General features: G+C 34.5%; 1 protein-coding gene across 1 annotated transcript; it reads right to left on the reverse strand.

Moving 5' to 3' along the window:
* Window positions 1-1,655: 1,655 nt before the first annotated feature.
* On the reverse strand, window positions 1,656-13,462 carry LOC131946331 (uncharacterized). The gene is made up of 16 exons (XM_059307022.1): window positions 13,154-13,462; window positions 12,315-12,450; window positions 11,473-11,719; window positions 10,172-10,327; window positions 9,918-10,005; window positions 9,504-9,628; window positions 9,258-9,316; window positions 8,932-9,010; window positions 8,185-8,269; window positions 7,628-7,700; window positions 7,272-7,346; window positions 6,699-6,844; window positions 5,936-6,086; window positions 4,259-4,332; window positions 2,800-2,904; window positions 1,656-2,109 (listed from the first exon to the last, which is right to left on the reverse strand). The coding sequence occupies exons 1-16, from the start codon at window positions 13,448-13,450 to the stop codon at window positions 1,978-1,980; spliced, it is 2,028 nt and encodes a 675-aa protein (XP_059163005.1). The 5' UTR covers window positions 13,451-13,462; the 3' UTR covers window positions 1,656-1,977.
* Window positions 13,463-20,190: the final 6,728 nt, after the last annotated feature.

Here is a 20,190-nt window from a genome sequence, read left to right on the forward strand (position 1 = left end):
TAGGCGAACTGCGTAGCGGTGGGGATATTTTGACACGGTCAACGTCATTACGATAAAGTAGTAGTATTCTTACAGTTTGGGCGATAGTGATTACGATTACAAATTATATGAAACAGTTACAACCCCCCTCCCCCATGGACCCCTCTGTAAAAAAAAAAATTTGTCATAATACCACTGCTACTTATTTAAATCTATTTCTGAATCAGTATACATGTGTAATATATATGTATGTTTAGAACAGTCATCTAAAAACTGACGCTATGTTCACTCTGAGTTGGTTATCTCCCCCCCCCCCCCCCCCCACACACCTCACCACCACAATTGTGTAGAGCGACATTAATGTCACACCTAGGTATACACTGGGTGGGATAATTGACCTAAAGTGACCGGACAGTAAAAAGGTGTGTGATTAATATAGTGATCTAACCCATACCTATCACTATGTTAAAAAATAATCTTTAAGGAACGCAAAGAAGCAGTAGTAATTTAAAAAATATATTATCTGAACTAAAAGACCGATATTTAGTTAAATGTAGGCTGTTATTCCGAATGTTTATCTTTTTTATCGAAAAGCATGGTTTTATACCAACTCTGTTTTCAAAAACTTTCATTATGCTGTAATACTTTAGCATTTATGATGACGATATATTAAATTTTGATTATAGACAAAAACATTTTGTTAACACGAATAGCGTTAAATAATTTCATTACATTCTAAAGTAATTATTTATTAGTTTTGACATTTATAATTAAATGTGTAGATATATACATATTTATATTAAGAGAGTAATTATTTCCCCTATTTCACTTGTCTTAAATAATTTCCCAGGAATTATTATGTAAGAATTTTTTTTACAAGAATTACAAAACAGATTGTGTTACGTTCATTGTTTTGGTTGTAGTGTGTGTATATTTTGTTTGCTTTTTTGTTTACATTGATACAATGTTTGTTTTGTCGGCCTACATTGTGTGTTTTTTTTATTTCTTCAGAGTGCTACTTTCAATTTATTTTACATCCATCAAAGCGAAGTAATGACATACAGCTAGTAATTATATATATATATATATATATATATATATATATATATATATATATATATATATATAAAATACACGTATATAGAATGTGTTAAAAATTCGGCGCCATTTTTTGCTCTTTTCGCTCCCCCTACAACGAAAACCTGGATACGCCTCTGCCTATGGCATTTTAAAATATGCCATTATAACTATAATACTACATTATGTTCGTAATACAAGCAGCTTCCTTCACTTTTAACTAAACTTCATAAAGGTAGCAATCCCCACATTCTCTTCTTATAGATTCCTCTTTAGACAGAGCGATCCATAGGGCAGATGAAGTAGAGTTCATGTTTCTTGACCTCGTCATATGAAGGGAGGGTGTGGTCAGCATTACACCCAGTCGCCTTTATTTACCCCAATGTAAGTCAGGAACCCATCACAGCTGAGTGGACTCAGGTACGTCCTACAGACACAAGTCTGAAACGAGATCCGAACTTGAGATCCAGGCTCGCAGCCAAATGCTCTACCATTCAACCATATGCCCTCCAATCCCTTATTGTTGGTCACTAAAAAAAAGTTGTACAGAAAGAAAGAAGAAGGTACCATAACATTCAAAACAAAGCTGTTTCCTGGAACACTGATTTTAATTCAGCCACACGCTTATGTGTCGAAGAATACAAATAATTGCTTGTACATATTTAATCCACTTGTATGTGTACATTATATAAATATATGGCACATAGATCCCATATAAAAATATGAAACATTCATATACGTATACTAACATTATTTATTTTGCAAGTAATTGAGCATGATAAAATATTTTCTCCGAGAAATAAATAAGCAGTTGATGAAAAATGTTATCACTGATGAAACGGTTGAGTCTATGTGGCTGAAGAATCCTATCAATGATGACTTTGTTCAGTCTGTGTGTAGACTGTCAGCAGTAGCTTGAGTCTATGAGTTGGGGTAAACACTGTATGAGATCAGCCAAAGTGGCAACACTTGGCTGGCATTAAACACGACATATTCCTGGCACAACATGGCGCCGTTCCCATCCTCCCCTTGTCTGTACAGTCTGCCAGGCGTCTGCAACACAAGGGAAAACTTTTCCAATCCATGTTAAACTTGTTCAGTACATTTTTTTAGTCAATACAATGTAATTTTTAAAAAAAACAACTATTAATTTATGGCTTCATACAAATATTTTAAAATGACAGTGGCTCATTTATAGTGACAACAATAAGGGGTACTCATTAGGGCTCAGGGAAACACTGGGTTTTTTTTTCCACTAAAAAAACTTGATTAGTTGTGTAAGAATCAGCTTTTTTTTTTACTTTCTTTGCCTGACTAAACACAAGTTGACAATGCAATTAAATAAAATATTGAGACCCTAAGACACTTTTAGGAGGATGGCGTGGCTTAGCAGTAGAGAGTTAAACTGCTAACCCAACAGTCCTGAGTTTAAATCCGAGTTCAAGTCAGTAGATAATCCCTGAGCCCACACAGCTCTGATGGGTGCCTAACTCAAGTTAGGGAAAGAAAGCATGACTGGGCATAGTGCTGACTACTCTATCCCTTCATATGCCGAGATCCTGAAACAGATGAACTTTACTTCATCTGCCCCATGTGTCTTGTGGCGGGAACAGGAAAAGATGAAGACAATATGTGGAATTTATATAGGAAATATATACTTTTACCAGTGTCGGCCCCACCGGAAAATTTAGTTCCCCCCCCTCCCAGGAGAAAACAGTGAAAGAAACACTGGTGATGACTTACAAAAATAGCATCATATCCTTGAGATGGAGCCCTCCTTGTCCTGTCCTGTTTCATCACCGTCTCCACTTTACCCAGAGCCACACGCACCTCTAGAATTTTACCCAGCTGGTTGGATAAGAGAGGGGAGGGGAAAAGTTTTGATTAGTAATGTTGGCCCAACACTCTCTTTATTATTATCACAAAATGTATAGATGGAAACACATGACAATAATGGTATGCTTGATATTCATATGCTGAGGTCACAAGTGTACTCTACTTCACTTGCCCTGTAGACCGTCAGGTTTGAAAGGGAACTTTACTTACTTGATATTATCTGACAATAGAACATAACAGATAAATAGGTGTATGTGAGAATTAGTATGTGACAGAAGGAATTAGTATGTGACAGAAGGAATTAGTATGTCACATTAGAAATTAGTATGTGACAGAAGGAATTAGTTTTGAGACAGAAGGAATTAGTATGTGACAGAAGGAATTAGTATGTGACAGAAGGAATTAGTATGTGACAGAAGGAATTAGTATGTGACAGAAGGAATTAGTATGTGACAGAAGGAATTAGTATGTGACAGAAGGAATTAGTATGTGACAGAAGGAATGAGTATGTGATAGAAAGAATTAGTATGTGACAGAAGGAATTAGTATGTGACAGAAGGAATTAGTATGTGACAGAATGAATTAGTATGTGACAGAAGAAATTAGTATGTGACAAAGGAGTTAGTATGTGACAGGAGGAATTAGTTATGTGACTAAGGAATTAGTTATGTGACAGAAGGAATTAGTATGTGACAGAAGGAATTAGTTATGTGACTAAGGAATTAGTATGTGACAGAAGGAATTAGTATGTGACAGAAGGAATTAGTTATGTGACAGAAGGAATTAGTATGTGACAGAAGGAATTAGTATGTGACAGAAGAAATTAGTATGTGACAGAAGGAATTAGTATGTGACAGAAGAAATTAGTATGTGACAGAAGGAATTAGTATGTGACAAAGGAATTAGTATGTGACAAAGGAATTAGTATGTGACAGAAGGAATTAGTTATGTGACTAAGGAATTAGTTATGTGACAGAAGGAATTAGTATGTGACAGAAGGAATTAGTATGTGACAGAAGGAATTAGTATGTGACAGAAGGAATTAGTATGTGACAGGAGGAATTAGTATGTGACAGAAGGAATTAGTATGTGACAGAAATTAGTATGTGACAGAAGGAATTAGTATGTGACAGAAGGAATTAGTATGTGACAGAAATTAGTATGTGACAGAAGGAATTAGTATGTGACAGAAGGAATTAGTATGTGACAGAAGGAATTAGTATGTGACAAAGGAATTAGTATGTGACAAAGGAATTAGTATGTGACAGAAGGAATTAGTATGTGACAGAAGGAATTAGTATGTGACAGAAGGAATTAGTATGTGACATTAGAAATTAGTTATGTGACAGACCAGACAAAAACTCACCACTGAGAACTGAGCTGCTTTTGATGGATAACGTGAAAAATAAAGCCCAAGTCCAAATTCCCCGGGTGAAAAATCTGGTAGAGTAAAAAAAAATAAACAACGTAAACAAGACATAGAATATACCCTGCTGAAACAACTAGTTATAAAAATCATGAATGGAGTTACCATGGTAACCATAAATAAAATACAATCTGAATAAAAACAAAGAAGACATGTTTGTAAAGTTAGTGAAGAAAGGGTAAGCAGGCATAAAGTACTTAGCATTGAATTCAATCAATATTGCTGTAAAAAAAAAAATCTCCTATACATTTCACCATTTATGATATATTAAAACTGAAAATAATATGTCACTTTCCCTGAAGGAGCATTATTTACTAAAGTGGTCATCTGTACACTGGGGAAAAAAAAATACATGCAACATGACCTACTTTGATTGATGGTTGCTATGGTAAAAATTTCTATTGTAACTGGCCAAAGCTTGTTTCTATTTCTTTAAAATATCTTTTTAAACGTTGATTAGTGGATTTGTTATTGTTGCTAATTCTGTGCTGACATCAACATGGCTTTTATTGATTTTAACTTAACAAGTGTTATGTTACTTGAAATTTTTAGCTCTATTTGTTTAGACACTGGGTATATTGACCCGAAGATAAAGTAGTAATCAAAATGTTAAATATTTAACAAAATCATGTTTTCTTTCCATCAGAACATTAGTATTGTTGTAGAGCTAAATGATTATTTGTATTACACTAAGATCAGTTTATTAAATCAATGACATAGGTTTAAAAACAAAAAGGCTAATGGAATATGGCAAACATAGCCAGGTCTCTTTTATCTACCACATATTATAAATTAATGTTACCACATATTATACATTAATGTTACCACATATTATACATTAATGCTACCACATATTATAAATTAATGTTACCACATATTATACATTAATGTTACCACATATTATACATTAATGCTACCACATATTTTAGCTGCCGGCCAACTTGATGTCAAAAAAAAAACAAGACAGAGGTGAGCATGAATTTACATAGGGAACAGATATTTTGCATGGGAGACAAATGTAAAAACTTTTTATTTCTAGTCAGATGATATATACTGATAACTGAACTTGGTATCAAGTTAAAGACAGCAAAACAACCTTTTTAATTAGTTAAGTCTAATTGAACAATGATAAAATTTAAAATCTTGTGTTAATTTAAAGGCAGGTAAAATAAATTTTCATTAATTTATCTTTTATTGAACAATACTGAGGAGTTTGGAGTGGTCCAGTCGGTAAAGCTCATGGTTGCTAAACCCAAATGTCTCAGATAAGGCTAGATAGTCGGGGACACTAATTCTCTTAGGAGACACAACTCTAAAATCAAACACCTGCTGCCTTGTAGTTTGTTCTTGGTTGGATAAAGGCTATGGAAGCCAATTCAAAAAGAAAAACAAGCTGAAATTGGAGTCAATGGCCTCAATGGCGCATAACCAGTTGACATGTATCCTTAATTGTGTTGGAGGAAATCCCTTCCTACACTAAAAATCAAGTACGAAGAAAAACACGAACAATACTGAAATTTAAAATTTGGATTTTAGATAAAGGGAACAAAACAAAATTAATTTTTTCAAGTCTTTGAGCAATAGTGAAATTAATATTTCATGTAAATCCATACTAACCATCTTCAGTAAACCCATGGTCCAGTATATGGGGCAGTCTGCTTGACTTGTCCAGGGAACCACAGTAGTACATGTGTGTCACCATGTTAGGGTCACCCAGACCTGCCACAGTAGCGTCAAACTTGGCCTGCACTTTTGAGCTGACTTTGGCCTAGGTAAAACAGAATATAACAATTCTAACAAAACATTTTATCAAACTTGGCCTGCACTTTTGAGCTGATTTTGGCCTAGGTAAGGCAACCATTTTAACAAAACTATTTATAAAACACAGTAAAATGGGTGAGTGGGTTAAAATAAGTCTCCCATTTACCATCCATCAATCTTATTTTTTTAAAATAACTAACAGAATACACCTGGGGTGTACACTTCAGTATGCAATCTGATTTATTCTGGTCAACATCTTTTAGCTTACAATGTGGGAAAAAAATCACCTGGCTGTACAAAAAATTTGGTTAAAATCACATTCAGAAAACATAAAAAATCTAGCCTCATTGTGGTTATGTTGTGTTGACAAAATTAAAAATTCAGCCTTTTGAACTCTACCATCTCATACCTTAAAACAAAGTGACAGTATAATATACTTATACTGCATCCTTTGTGTACTAAAACTTATGTCGTACCTTCAATAGTGAAGTGACAGTATAAAACACTTTTATAATGCACCCTTGTATACAACACCAAATGAGTCATACCTTCAACAGTGAAGTGACAGTATAAAACACTTTTATACTGCAACCATTCTGTAATACAACTTTTGTCGTACCTTCAATAGTGAAGTGACAGTATAAAACACTTTTATACTGCTATCCATCTCCATGGCTTGAACAAACCTTGAAATGATGTCAACGTTGCTGCTGTTAGATGACTCCTGTGTCACAGGTTCTGATGGTGGCGTCAGTGTCATGTCATCTGGGGATGTCATTGTTAGAGCTTCAATTGTTAGTTTTTATATCAGTCACATACACCAGTGTCATCTCATCTGGGGATGTCACAGGTAGTGCTACAATTGTTAGTTTTTATATCAGTCACATACGTCAGTGTCATCTTATCTGGGGATGTCACAATGAGTGCTCCAATTTTTAGTTTTTATATCAGTCACATAAGTCAGTGTCATTTCAGATTAGCAGTTGAGCATTCTACCATTCCACCATGCTGTCCCATGGCTATTATTAGTGTAAATGTAATGTAATGATGTTTTAGATGATATTTAGGTTGTTTGGTTGCAATGGATTAGAATGGAATGGAATAAATTGCAATGCAACATAACATAACATAACGTAACATATTGTAATGAAATGTAATGTAATGTTATATAATGATGTGGATGTCATCCTACCATCTGGTAAAGGTTTCACGGATTCTTTGAATGACTTTTGTAGCTTGTCTAGTTGTAGATTTAAAATTCCGTTCTCTGTAAAGTAGGTAAAAACTCCCTGTATTACAATGCATGTTTAACTATCTACAGTAGGCCTAAAAGTATTCAATTTATTATATTTAGTATATAAAACTGTTTAAATTACCTATAGTTTACCAAACTATTGAACTAAGGATTCAGTTTATAAAAGGTTAAAAAATTAATTTCTAACTGTCAATATTATAAACCATAAAATAAATCTAAAAAAGAATGTCCCTATGCTGGTTTAGTTTAGAGCTGAAGTACATTTAGAGGACCCATTGTAAAGAAGAACTCACCTAAAGGCATCAACTCTTTGTTTCCATTGTGTTCAGCTAAATAATTTTTTAATAATTCATTTTGTGACTTGATCTGTACATTGGAAACAGAAATTGAGTTTATTACAGATTTCAGGTATTTTGGGTTAGCATACACGTGTTCTACCCACACCCCTCCCAAGTAAATATTTTAAAAAATAAAATTTAAAAACTAGTCTAGCAAATAGCTACTTGAAAGCTAATTGTAATTTACATTACTATTTTTGTGTTCTAAAACATCTTAGACCCAATCATTCCTATTTAGACCTACTGTAACACTCAATTATTCCTATTTAGACCTACTATATCATTCAATTATTCCTATTTAGACTTACTATAACACTTAATCATTCCTTTTTAGACTTACTATAACAAAAATATTTTTCAAATCTATAATGATATTTGATTTTTTTCATACTGTAGGTAAACAGACAAACTGACTAACAAGCTGATAAATACTCAAATCAATTGTCCAAATTTTAACAGGTTTTAAGTGTAACAGAAACTAAAGGACCAGCAAAGAAACTCCCTGAACTTACAATATGTTTTAACTGTAAGATCTCGTTTCTGAACTTCATCGCACAGCTCAGCTGTCCCTGGTATGCTTGTTTGCTCTTTTTCTGCCTAGAATCATAATCAAAGTTTAATTACAGAAAGAAAACAGAAACTAAGAATGTAATGGAAATTAAAACTAAATAATTGAGGAAGGAACTTGAGTTCAGTATAACTACTGGCTGACATTGTCATTGTTGTTTGTTTATTCTGACATAGTCATTTGGTTTAAACAAAGTGTTGTTTTGTTGTTGTGTTTAGTTTTAACAGAAATTACTTACTTCTTTAAGCTAACATTCAGAATGAAATAACTTTACTTAAATCCAATAAATACTGTATTTTTAAATCTAGCACATAGCATTCATTTATAATGTACTTATTCTGTTTAACAAAGATCTTTTTTTCAATATTTATCCATGTCCACTAAAGTCTTTGTAGCCATGATAGAGATTAAGTAGAGTTCCTCTATTACTGTACTGCAAACCAAATTTACGACTGCTTTTTTAATTCACCCCCCCCCCCCCATAAAAATATTCGATGGGCCATGAGTTGAATTTAAAAATAGATCTTCCTGTCATACACTTTACCAAAACACCAACATGATATAAGTTTTCTAGTATTTAGAGCTAAAAATATTACAGTATTTGATGTATGCAACACATATCTAGTTTCCACACTTTCCCAGTAATAAAAACTACTCATTATACTTATAGTTCCTACAAGCTTCTACTGACCACATCTCTAGTTCCTGGTCAATGTCATACATTTCTGCATCTATTTCTGCACTGACATCTGTGTACAACAATTTATGACCTGCAACAGTGACATACAAAATGTGTAAGATATTAAAACAGTATAGAAAGTCATGAACATTGACAAATAAAATGTGTAAAATACAAAGACAGTTGGTATAGTGAGTTATGAACATTGATAAATATAGCGTGTAAAATATTTAAAAGGTGTAAAGTGTAATGAAGTGAGGAATGAAATGTGTAAACAGTCAGTGGAAGATTCGTACGGGCTGGCATCAATGTATCAAACAAATTTTGCAGTCACTCACCAGAAAATGCAGGGAAATAACTCATCAGTGTACAGTTAGTGAAAGCATCTGCTATATCACTGTAGAGTAAATTACAAAAAGGCTGTTAACATTATTTAAAGTACTGATTTAGACGTCTATTTAAATTCAAAATTACTTAATTCTAGATATTTTAAATACCATGTCCTGAAAAGAGTTTTTAAGTTTTACAAGTTTTGTTTAGCTCCTACATAATAAACACACACAAGTTAAAAAACAACAACTCACTCCCACTTTGTGTTTAAAATGACATCAGAAGAAAACCCATATTTCTTGAAGAAATCTACTGCCGAGTTGTCAGCATGAACCACAACTGCCTCGTACTGGCCTGTCACTGCAGGGGAGATACACTTCTAAGGACAAAAATAAACAAAAACTTTTTACTACACTAAGGGAAATAATTTTAAAGGGCCTTAATTTTTAAAAAAAAGATTAACAAATGCCTATGCTTTACATAATTCACTCACACAGACTCAAGTATGCATCTTTAACATAATCTTAAACTACAAAGTACACTTATACTTAAACTGACAAACAAGCTCAATTGGAACCTACTTAATGTGTGACTTTATAAATTGTTTTAATTTTGCAACAATTAATTTTATTAAAAAATTTTTTTTTAATAATAAACTAATTACTTACTGATAATAAATAGCGACCTATTTTATAATTTCGATACCTGGGTCTAACACTGATCAATGTTAAGTGGATGATGCGTTCTTTCTGTTGGCTGAATAAAAAAAGAAAATTTTTATTAGGGTTTATTACCCTTCTTTTCTGACTGTATTGAAACAAGGCTTCTTTAGAAACATAAAGTACCTATTTACTACTATTTATATTTTAAAGGTCTTAATAAAACATTTACATATGGTTGTAATGATGAACACGCATCTTACATGAATTTCTTCTCAAAAGTGACACATCCTAGAATCCTGTTCTCAATACCAACAGCTGCATCTGGAATCAAACAGTCACAGTTCTCACGCAGTTTCCGTCTTTCAAATGATCCACTTATAAATGTGTGAATTCCTTTAGTATAGTCCTCATCAGATCTGGTCATAAAGCATACACTTTTTTAATGCATGCAAAGTTCATTAAACTGGCTAAACATTAGACAATTAATAATAAAATTGTTAGACCTGGTTATAAAACATGCACTTTTTTATAGAATGCAAAGTTCATCAAACTGGCTATTTATTAGATGACGAGAAAAATGGCCCGCTGAGGAAGGATACAACGGGCGCTAGGTTGATAGTGCTGTCTATTTTCTTGGTACTTTAATTTATACAAAATATAGTCATAGGCATATCCCTAAACCATGCACCTAATCTTATTCATGACAAAAGTCGCATTTAGAGTTTCTTTCAGGCAACTCTACTTGGGAGGAGGGTGCTTCGCCCCCCCTCCCCCCCCCCCCCCCCCCCCACACACACACTCCAAAACATGTCTACCATCCCATTCAACGAAATATAATTATATACTTTTTCCAGTGTCCGCCCCCTCCCAGAAAATTCTACCCCCGCCCCCGAAAATTTCAAGTATCCCCAGCCCTCTCCGGGGAGGAAAAAGTCTGAAAGAAACACTGGTCGCATTTGTAGATAGATTAGATAAAATTGCCTTTTTATTCAATGTTTACTCGAGAATCAATGACGTCATATTACTGTGTGCACTCTCCGGCTTGAGATTATTTTTTACTCTATGCTAAATGTAACGTCATATTTCGTTTTTTGAATTACTATGCATGTTTTTAATTTGCTTGTCTTTTCTCTAGAGCGTTCTTGTCAGATACATAGACAGCGAAACTATTATTATAGATGATGAATAATAAAATGGATAGACCTGGTAATAAAACATAAAATTTTTTATAGAATGCAACAAGTTCATTAAACTGGCTAAACATTAGACTTTAAATAATATATTTGTAAGGGTCAGATTTTTAAGAAGAAGGGTAAGATTTTTAAGAAGGATGATTTTTCAAAACCATACTCAACAAGAGAAATTTTAGAAAAAGTATGTTACAGTAAAGGGTGAGGTGAATATTGTTGGGTAAAGTGCTAACCACATAATCCATTCATACACTGAGGTCAAATAAACAGAAGAACTGTTAGTTATGTCACGTTTATACAGTTTCTTCACTTTTTAAACAAAATAATGCAATGTACATCATACTAGAATATTAGTGAATGTATCCGCTTACCCATCTTCATCTTCCTCATCATCATCACTTTCTTCCTCATCATCATCCTCATCAGTGTCACTAAATACATCAATGAAAGCACTGAGGTTCACCTCTTCTTCCTCTTTAAAAATATCTTCTTTCTCATCAACTTTACTTTTCCATGCATTTTCACGGGATTTAATTTCTTCAGCTTTTTTCTTTTCTTCCTCTGTTAGGACTTTGGACTTCTTTTTAATACTTCTTTCCATCATTTCATTTAAAGCATCTTAACAAAGAAAATTTTTTAAAGCAATATGAGTTGTGGTTCTTAAACTTTTTTACATGTTACCTGTTGTTTAAATTGATGGTGTTAATGTTATTATATTTTTAAAAACTAGAAGATTGTAGTTGCATTTAATACTGTTTCAGATACTGTTTATCACTATAGTAGCAAGCTCATCTAGTTTGTAGTTGTCAGGTTTTATCCATAAAAAAAAAACCCTTCTGCAAACACTGCCAAGGTTGTAGGTATTCCCTGAAGTTGTACCCAGCTAGTAAATAATTTATGTGGCCATTATTCCCTATGATTCTAGCAAAAAATAAAATTGCTTTGAGGTGGCTTGCCCAAGCTCAACTTAGTTCCTAAATACCAAAATATATACCACAGCTGAATTTAATCTGTTTGGAAAAATGTCCAGCTTACATTTAAATATTTAAAAAAAAATTAGATCCCATATATATATATATATATACATATTATTATGAATGTATAAATACTAGCAAAATTAACCACAGTTTCTATCTATTTATTTTAGAATTTTCCTTATCTAATTTCCATAATCAATAATCTACACATAAAAATATCATTTATATATCTCCACCTTTGACATCTTGTACTAAAACAATTGTCCTTGCCCACTTGGCACAAACTGTATTGTAAATGGTTTCAGACTCCATGTCAGGGAGGGAGATGTCATATAGTCCACACACAGCGTGTAGGAGATCTCTATTAGAAACCTGCAAGCAATTGAGAATATGCTTTTAAACTGTTAGGTTGCATTAAGTGACTTGAAGAAAAGAAATACTAAATAATGAATGAAAGATAATAAACATAAAAAGTTTTCTAACCAGCTTGTTGATGGGAAAATAACTATCAGATTGGAATTATCAACATGCTGCTTGCATTTAATACAAAACATATGATTTTATTATTTGTTTATCTCAAGTACAGAAGATTGTGAACATAATCCAACATGAAGAGGTTGTGATGGTGGTTTATCATCTTGTTATTTTGTGTATTATAAGTCGCTCTTTAAAAAAGTCTTTCCAAAAAGACTTGCAGGAGTTGTGGCTAAATGTAGTATATAATTTTATGTTCATTGGAATCAAAGTTTTAAAGAGTTAATAACTGAAAGTAGAATAAGTTTTTGAGTTTTTGTAGTTTATTTTTCCATGGCCCATAAAAGGGGATGTGATCGTTTCTGAATTTGTAACAGCCTACCTATAAGAATATGAAATAGTTATAGATCTAGAAATACTGATGTTATATAAAATCAATAACATAATTAGAATGATCCCTAGCTGTTAAAGCTAATTTCAAATTAAACTTAAATTTTAAATTAATTGCCAAATTACTCACAACTCCACTATCTATGAACTATGATAGTAATAGTGTCATGACTTTCAATATAATTTAGTAATTCAGTTAATAAAACCTTACCCCTGATACAACACTGCTACCATCTTTTGTTTGCTTAAGTTTAAACACGCGATTAAAATCGATCACAACGGGTACTGCTGAAATTTTTTCACCGAACTTATTTTTGAATTCAACTTTCTTGTCTATTTCAGAACCTGGTCTTCCAAAACAGCCTATCTTGTCTTCGGAGGATGACGTTGTATCTTTCTGCAACAGCTCTTGATATAGCTGTTTCCAGCAGTCTTCTTTATCTTTGTCTTTTTCAATTTCATTGCTGTTTAGTGTGCTCGGAATGTTAAAGCCGTCACCGTCCGCCATTTTATAAACATTATAATCCCGCAGTGAATCGCCAAGCAGACGATTTAAAAACTAGAAGTGTATATTTTTGCACGAAAAAAGCTCAGATAATCGTGTGTACGTCATTTTACAGTTGTTTTAAATCAGATAAAAACAGTTTATTCCCGTTGAAAATAAATCCAGAACAGAATTTTTCGTCCTTTTTTTTTTCAGCTTTATGCCACACATTTAATATCCCGCTGACATTTCTAGCTCATGCCAAATCAAGACTATACTATATATTATGTAATTTATTTCAATGCCTAGTTGCTCCATCATACCTCTATTTTGTCTTGAAACAACGTGCCACATCTTTAGGAACTCCCCCCACCCCCCCCCCCCCCCCCACGATATATGTCACAACAATGCGGACACCCCCCCCCCTCTCCACAATAGAAGGTGTAGTTATTTATGGAAAATTACAGCTGCAAATGGGGGATTTCGACTCACTGTAATTATCCCTGCACCATTTTTAAATAAGTGCAGAATATTACCCCCCCCCCCCTTTTTTTTTTAAAAAAATTGACTCCACAGTCGCCCTCCACACCCACCCCATACTTTAACCCCCGGGTCTTTATTCCCCTTTATATTTTCCAGCCCAAAACTGGAGTAGAACTGCCCCCCCCCCCCCCACACACACACCCCATCACAGCGCTGTCGATTACGATTTGAACTTACTATAATCCTAAACCTAACGGTTACGGTTACCTAACCCTAACGGTTAGGGTTATCGGTATATGCTTTTTTATTCAATAGAATACCTATATCTTCTCGAGAATGCCATGTTTCTCACTTTGCCGGTTACATGTATATTATTATATAGTTATTCTCTAGAGGGCGGCGATTACAAGGAGGAGTGACATTTCGCAGAGTTTCTTTCACTGCCCCCCTCCCCTTCCGAGAAAGTACATCACCCACCCACCCACAGGGGAGAAATTATATATACGAGCTGACCCGCGACGTAGCATACGCCGCTATCTAGTTGTTTTATTTTCTACTTATCAATAATTCGTAATTTGTGAATTCGACACTACCCCAACCCCCTGCCTCCCCCACCCCGCACAGTGAAAGCAGCCGTTTACAGACGACAATGAAAATATCAAGCAGAACGTATTATCTCCCCTTAAGTTTCAAATCGTTTAAAAACTAAATTATCTGCCCCTAATAGCCGTCACTTAATCGAACCGGCTCTACTATTGTAAACATTCAGGGTGAACCACAACTCACATGACAGGTGGGGATGAGGGTGGTGGCTAAGCTGCGTGGTGTTTTCTATGGTCCCCATGAAGAGAATTATATATATAGAAGAAGAAGATATGTATAGGCATATATATATATATATATATATATATATATATATATATATATATATATATATATATATATATATATATATATATATATATATATATATATATATATATATATATATATATATATATATATATATATATATATATTCAGTGTGTGTGCCCGTCCCCCCCGGAAATTTACGCCCCCCCCCCCCCCCCCAGCTGCGGAGAAAAATGAAAGATAGACTTGACATCTGTGGTGTTTATGACATAGGTGTAATGAACAGGGATGATCAACAGGTGAGCCATGGCCATTTTTTAGTATATTAAATATTATCAAAGAACGATAACCAACACGGCTGTAAAAAACGTAGTCCTGCGCATAAAAACAGCTGTACTTTTAGTCAATAGTCGCAGCGTGTTTTTTTTTTGTCAGGTTGTTTTCACTGTGTTGATCTCTAAACCAGTGGATCTCACATCACGGTATCTGTAGTCAGGGTTTAAATTGATGTGGCACGCATTACAGGCTCAATGATACTGATAGGTGAAATACCAGAGACGGTTTGTAAGTGTTTTTTTTTTTAAAATTATTATTATTCCACTATACGTGAAAGAGGGGGGGGGGGGCTTAAGAATTGGAAACAAAATGTTTAAAAAATCGCGTGTAGGTTTTGCTGGCTCATTTTTTTTTTCAAAAAAATATAAAAATGAGGAGGTGGGATTTCAAAGATGAAGCTTGTTGAACTACTTTTATATCCAGCACTGAATCCTATAACCCTCGAGCAGTGGTTCCATCGAACCCCAGGGGTTCGGCGAGTCCGTCTCATGGGTTCGGTGGAGGTCAAAACACACACCCGATATATGATTCACAATGGGATTTTGTCAGTGCGGACGATAGAACTATTAAGAAGGGTTCGGTAAGTGCATATATGAAGCTGGTGGGGTTCGGCACCTCTAAAGAGGTTAAGAACAACTGCCTTTGAGCACTTAAAAACCAAAACCTAAAGCCTAATGAAAAAAAAAACTATCCCAGCTAACTGCGCTTATAACAGGGCCCTATAAATCGTAACAATAATTGTCAATACAATTACTTGGACAAAATAATCTGTAATATTACGTCAGATGCGTAGCGAGGGGGGGCATATGTCACCGGGCGCCGACCTTAGGGGGGGCGCCAAAATGGGTTGGAAAAACAAATTGAAAGTTTGAGGGGGGGGGTGCAAATGAAAAGTTCGAGGGGGGGGGGGGGGGGGGTGAAAATCGAAAGTTTGTCCCCGGGCACCCGGAAGGGTCGCTACGCCTCTGTATTTCGTACAAGACTAAAACATATAATAACGAAGTTTCTACTACACAGTCTATCCAATGCTCTTGGCTGGACGGCAAATAATATTTCTGCGCATAATACAAACCCGCTGGGCCGCCAAGTATTTTTGAGATCCGCTAACGTAAGATATGAGAAGCAAGCACCGCTGCCAGTATGCACACCTTTTCAAAAGTCTTTTATACTCTAGACCTCTCTTTTGATCCAATACAAAAGAGGGTTTTTTTTTTTATCTTAGCGCCAAAATACAAGTACCGAATCCCAACTTCATTCATTTGTTTTCTACTTAGGATATTTTAAAAGTATATATGTTCTACTTTAGTTTGTTATGCTCTATTTATTTCAATATTTTTAGGGATTTTTATAAGAGGCAAAGGCGCACATGGTAAAACGAGGGGCCTTTTTATATAATGTAACGGGTCAAATAATTTCAGCTAGGGTTTGTGTATGATCGGTGGTTCACTTAAACATGGTGTTTACATTAGGCGAGGGCGGGGCATGTAAACATCTGATTTAGGGGCGTGTCATGGGGCACACCCGAGCCCCTATGGTCTTAATTCAGGGGCTCAGGTAAATTACTTTATCTAGTGGTCTCTGTAAAACGTGATAGGGGGGGGGGGGGGGTGGTTCGATGATTAATTAATGTACACTTAGATTTCTTCAAGAAATAGGAAGATTTTGAAACTTGTTGTTTTGTTATAGCCACTCACGCTTTTCACGTGTAAAAGTAGGGTTCCCCTTTCAGACGTTACGATGTAGATGAAGTAGAGTTCATGTTTCTTGACCCTGGCATTTGAAGGGATGGTGTGGTCAGCACGAAACCCACCCGTCTTTACTTTCCCTTACGTGATTCGTGTACCCATCAGACTCAGGCAAGTCCAGCAGTCACAAGTCAGGACCGAGATACGAACTTGATATCCGAGCCAGCAGTCGACCGCTCTAACACTCGACCACACCGCACCACGTTTCACATGTGGTTCCCACTAACCAAGACAAACTCTACTTCACCTGCTCTGTCAACAACAAAAAAAAAGAAGATTACAATTCGTTTTTTTTTTTAAGTTTGTATCAGAAACAATGGTAAAATAAAATGAAACTATTTTTTTATATTCTACAGCTTTTTTTTTTAATATACAGCAAATAAGCCTATATCCCTATCCTTCTATCATAGTATGTTTGAACTGAAATCGGGTGTGCTTGTATAGATGAATATACCTAACAATGTGATTACCCTTCCCACCACTTAACGTCATTATTACTACACATAAAATACTTCGCTAGGCCAGTAGTGTTTCGTAGTATCTGATTACATATTTCGTGTTGGTATCGCTGTTAGGATCTTGGTTGTAGTCAGGGAGAAATGTCTAGGGTTAGGGTTATGGTTAGGGTTAGGGCTAGGGCTAGGTTTAGGGATAAGCTATAGATGCTAACAAAAGCAGTTTTCAGTTCGACCCGCAGACGCTCGAAAAATGATTATTTTCAAATCTAACGGCAGTATTTTTTAAAAAGCAACGCCTGTTTGGTGAGGGACGGGGAGGGAGGGGTGGGGAGGAACCAGGTACTATAAAAATAGGGGAAGTCAGGTAGTCTTCTACCTATTGATTACTAACCAGTTCTAGGTGTGTGAATTTTCTTCACTATAAAGACCGACCATTCATAAAAGACATCGTGACGTAGATAATACCGGAGCTTTACTGTGTAATTGGCGTTGTGTGAATGTGGGTTGCTGGTTTTGGAATAAGCTGATCTTTCTCTTCTAAGGAAACGGATTGAATATTTTTTTCTCAATTCAGGAACTTGTTAGGATTATAGAATGTTTGTTTCAAAAGTTATGGACCAACAACGTAAGTTATCACACATTTTCATGTATCTAATACTATAATGGGCCACGTTCGCACATCTCTCTCTCTCTCTCTCTCTCTCTCTCTGTCCGCAAAAATTTTTCGCCGGACATCACGTCAGAAACGGCAGCGATATATGGAGAACTTCATACGGACTTTTGTTGAAAATAATATGTTAGATGTTTTAAATGTAAAACCACAATTTTATTTAAAGAAGAAAAATAAAAAATCAAGGCGTATTCGAATATAGAGAAACAGTATTATTTATGCAACCGGAAAAGCATTAATAGATGTGTAAAAGAACGCATAAAACTGTGACGACACTATTGCTTACTAATGACGTCATCTGCCGTGTTTAAAATAAAAAAGAAATGAACTATTTCATTCAAATTTGATTTAGATCTACGTACACTATGAAATGTATACAATACAATTTTCCGGCCTAAACTCATAACATTTATTTATACAAAATCTTTGTTTGGAACTGGCTAATTTGGGATAAAAAAATTAATTTGAAAGAATAGGCATATTCGCGTAAGTTAAGATTTTAAAATACCTCTTTCATTCTCTGTATTTTATAAGGTGCCTAAATAGCGGAGATGTTAGTGTACTATAACCCACGCAGGTGGTGCGGGTTCGAGACCCACCAAGTCAACTTGGTTAATGTATTTTTTTTTTATTATTTTGCTCGGACTAAACTTAAAAAAAAAAAAATTCAATTAGGATTCTAGATCTAGATCTAGATTGTCGGGTGTCCGATAAGGCACTTCCCGGCGCCGCAGGCGCTTCAAATTTGGCAGGATCTTGCCTTGGGGCGACAGAGCACGGGGGCCGGTTGGCCGAAAAGTCTACGATGAGGGGGTCAAAACTGACCTCGACTGACCGGTACCTTATATGAGCTATAAATCGAAAACAAATGTCCACGGAGGAACCTCTTCATAACTCTTGAGGTCGTAGACCGACCCTCGGGCGAATTAATTAAGCATTCACATTCTCAATGTTTTCGAAAGCCTAAGCGAAGCTGGGCAGCATGCCTAGTTTATTTTATAGGATTCGTTTTTTAAAAGGTCGATGTAAAAGTTTATGAAGTTAAAAATCGAAAATACTAAAGACTGTATTAGCTTTAACGAGGTGATGTTTATCTTTATTTTATTTAATTAATAGATTTTACACTAAAGTCACGAATAGTGTTTGATATAAATTGGAACAGATTTCTACAACCATATTATAAATAGTGATTAAAATATAGATTTCTAAAACAATGCCAGTGTTCAAAATTAAATGAAAAAACTTTCTACAATCAAATCACGAATATTTGTTAAAATAAAATAAAAATAGATTTCTAAAACAATGTCAGTGTTTAAATAAAATGAAAATAGAATTATATGATGAAGCAGCCAATGTTCAAAATAAAATGAAAATAGATTTCTCTAACAACCATGTAATGAAGACCTACGAGCCGTTGTAATAGAAAACAGAAAACTTAAATCACAATGGTCGAACACCATTAGTGTCAATACCACCTGCTTCTGGAAATGACTACCAAAAACTTATAATTTACTTGTCCCGTCACTTTCAAAGGCACGCGGACAGATGGGTTTTCTTAATGACCCACCCGACGGGATGGTACTTCAGTTATTTTTCAAAAGAGATTTAAAAAAAAAATTTTCAGAGGATACAATAGATTTAGACTTTCGATGATAATAAGACTCTTCTACACAAAAACAAATAAATATATATTTATATATGTATAATGTAAGTGTGTATATAAATAAGAATATATATATATATATTTATTATATATATATATATTATTTATTATGTATATGTTATAGATCTAATATATAATAATAAAAATATCAATGTTTTACATTTACATCATTGTTCATTAAGGTAACCCACAATAAAATATTGATTAAACTAATTATTGAAGATTGTTATGGTTACTTCCCATTTAGATACAAAAAGCCAGACCAGATTTGTTTTCTAAAATATTGACGATGTTCGGTAAAAACAAAGTAAACTAATCTATTACTTTTACAATTTATAAAAACAGTTTTCCAAAGCGCAAAGTAACTGCCAAAATTCAGCTTCTAACTTTACATTTTTGAAAATCAACAAAAAGAGGCGATACACTATCTGAACAACCTCCCTCCCCCTCATCACACATCGTCACAAATTTAGTTACCCCCCCCCCCTTCCTACGAGTGGGACGTCATTTATAGACGACGTATTATAATCTACCTAATTAAACCAAGTTGAGGGATT

Source organism: Physella acuta, unplaced genomic scaffold (assembly GCF_028476545.2).
Source record: "Physella acuta isolate Inbredline_101_S28 unplaced genomic scaffold, ASM2847654v3 ptg000554l, whole genome shotgun sequence".
Lineage (NCBI taxonomy): Eukaryota > Metazoa > Mollusca > Gastropoda > Physidae > Physella > Physella acuta.